The sequence below is a fragment of the Buceros rhinoceros genome, unplaced genomic scaffold (assembly GCF_000710305.1).
Source record: "Buceros rhinoceros silvestris isolate BGI_N320 unplaced genomic scaffold, ASM71030v1 scaffold21388, whole genome shotgun sequence".
In the NCBI taxonomy this organism is placed as follows: domain Eukaryota; kingdom Metazoa; phylum Chordata; class Aves; order Bucerotiformes; family Bucerotidae; genus Buceros; species Buceros rhinoceros.
Genome location: NW_010428867.1, coordinates 1 through 2087, shown reverse-complemented (window position 1 = coordinate 2087; position 2087 = coordinate 1). Strand labels below are relative to the sequence as shown.

Genomic DNA, 2087 nt, shown 5'->3' with positions numbered 1-2087 from the left:
TGGAGGAAAAAGGGGGAAATCATCCATCCTGTGGGGAAAACCAGGGGGCAGGTGATGATGTCATGGTGGGAGGAGGGAAAGGGCTCTCTGGCAGCAGGAGGACACAGGGTGGGACCATGGTGGGACCAGAGGGGCTGCCAGGGCATCCCAGCTGCTCTCCACGGGGCAGCCACCTCCGTCCTGGTGTTCCACCTCTGGGCAGGGCGGCTGTGGCAAACGACGCAGACAAACAGCTTCGGGCGAAGCGATGGAGTAACTTATAAGCTGGGCAAAACACAACCCCAGATAGCTGTGTCTCCTCGGGGAGGTGACAGCAGGAGCATGCACAGACTCTCTGGGGAGCTCCCACCGGTCTCTGCTGTAAGATGGTGCATCTCCGTGGTGGCACATGTGTTGGCGCACACCCGTGACCAATGCTTCTCCTGAGGTGACGCGGCTGCGTGTGTGTGTCCACGTGCAAGCACCCACTCTGGGGCAGAGCACCCAAAGCCAGCCAGCCCCGAGGGGAACAGGGGGGAAGCCAGCAGAGCCACCCCGGCGATGCCCGTGGCCCATGGTGGCACTTTGGTGTTAAAATGTGCTGCGATGCTACAAGTTGTCTTTGTTTTCCTGGCGAGGCAGCTCCTCTGGAACCGTTATCCTTCCCAGCGCTGGAAAACAACCCACCAGCAGCTCAGGAGGAGCCCAGCTGAAGACCACCACCACCATCGGTGTGTCACCGCCGTCCCCTAAGCTGGGTCTCCTGCCCCAGCTCCATACGTGCCACTGCCAGTCATAAGCAAGTGGGGAGAGGAGGGTGAAGGAAGGACAACCCCGCTGTCTGCTCAGATGCTTGTCTGGAGGTCACCATTGAGCAGGGTCCGTTGGGTTTCTGTGGTCTCGTTGAGCCTGGATTTGTCCTGCTTGCTGTCGCTCCGGTCCGCCTCGTCCATGCCGCTGACCTTCACCAGGCAGAGGACATTCTGAAAGCTCTTCTTGAAGTTGTCGGACAAGAAGGCATAAAGGATGGGGTTGGCACAGCTGTTGGCGTAACTGAGCACCACCACAAAGTCGAACATGCCCTTGAGGACAGGCGTGGGCACGATCAGGATGGAGACTGAGGAGACGTTGAAGATGTAGAAGGGGAGCCAGCAGAAGATGAAGACAGCAACCACGATGGAGACCATCCTGGTGACTTTCTTCTCTGACTTTTTCCTCTTGGAGGAGCCCACTCTGATGCCCGAGGACTTGACTTTGATAATGATGAACAAGTAGCAAAGGCAGATAATGGTGAGAGGCACCAGGAAGCCCAGGATGAAGGCGTAGATGATGAAGCCTGTGTACCAGGCACCCGACTCTCCCGGCCAGATGATGGTGCAGCTACTCCTGCCATGATTGTGCTGCACCCCGGCGTAAATCATGATGGGCATGATCACCAGCAGGGAGATGCCCCAAACGGCCACATTGATCATTTTGGCTGTCCTGGGCCGCCTCCACTTGGCGGATTTAATGGGATGGACAACAGCCAGGTACCGGTCAACGCTCATAACCGTTAAGCAGAAGATACTGGTGAACTGGTTGATCCCATCCACCGTCATGACAATTCTGCAGAGGGCTTTGCCAAACGGCCAGTGTACCAGAGCGACCTGCATGGCCAGGAAGGGCAGACCGAGCATGAACAGCTCGTCTGCTATGGCCAGGTTGAGGATGTAGATGTTGGTGATGGTCTTCATCTTGGCATAACGAAGGATGACGTAGATCACCAGCGTGTTGCCACACAGCCCTATGATGCAGACCACGAAGTAGATGAAGGTGAGGATGACGTTGCTGGTCAGGTCGAAGTGGTGGCCCGTGGCATTCTGCGACGCGTTGGTGGGCGCTTCCACGGAGAAGTTGTCAAAGGGGGAAGCCGGGGAGAACCAGAATGCGGTGGCATTGGGCAGCTCGTATTCCAGCTCCATGGCTCTGCTGGTCCCTGCTGGTTCAGAGGAGCTGAGATGTCATCTTCATCGCTCTGGGGATAGAGGAGAAGATTCTAGAAATTGGAGAATAAATAGAAATGAAGGGATTCCTGGGGAGGATTTGCCCACCCTGCTGCCAGGCTCCCT

General features: G+C 56.9%; 1 protein-coding gene across 1 annotated transcript; it reads right to left on the bottom strand.

Moving 5' to 3' along the window:
• Window positions 1–459: 459 nt before the first annotated feature.
• Window positions 460–1940, bottom strand: SSTR2 (somatostatin receptor 2). Its single transcript, XM_010142442.1, has one exon. The coding sequence runs from the start codon at window positions 1938–1940 to the stop codon at window positions 825–827; it is 1116 nt and encodes a 371-aa protein (XP_010140744.1). The 3' UTR covers window positions 460–824.
• Window positions 1941–2087: the final 147 nt, after the last annotated feature.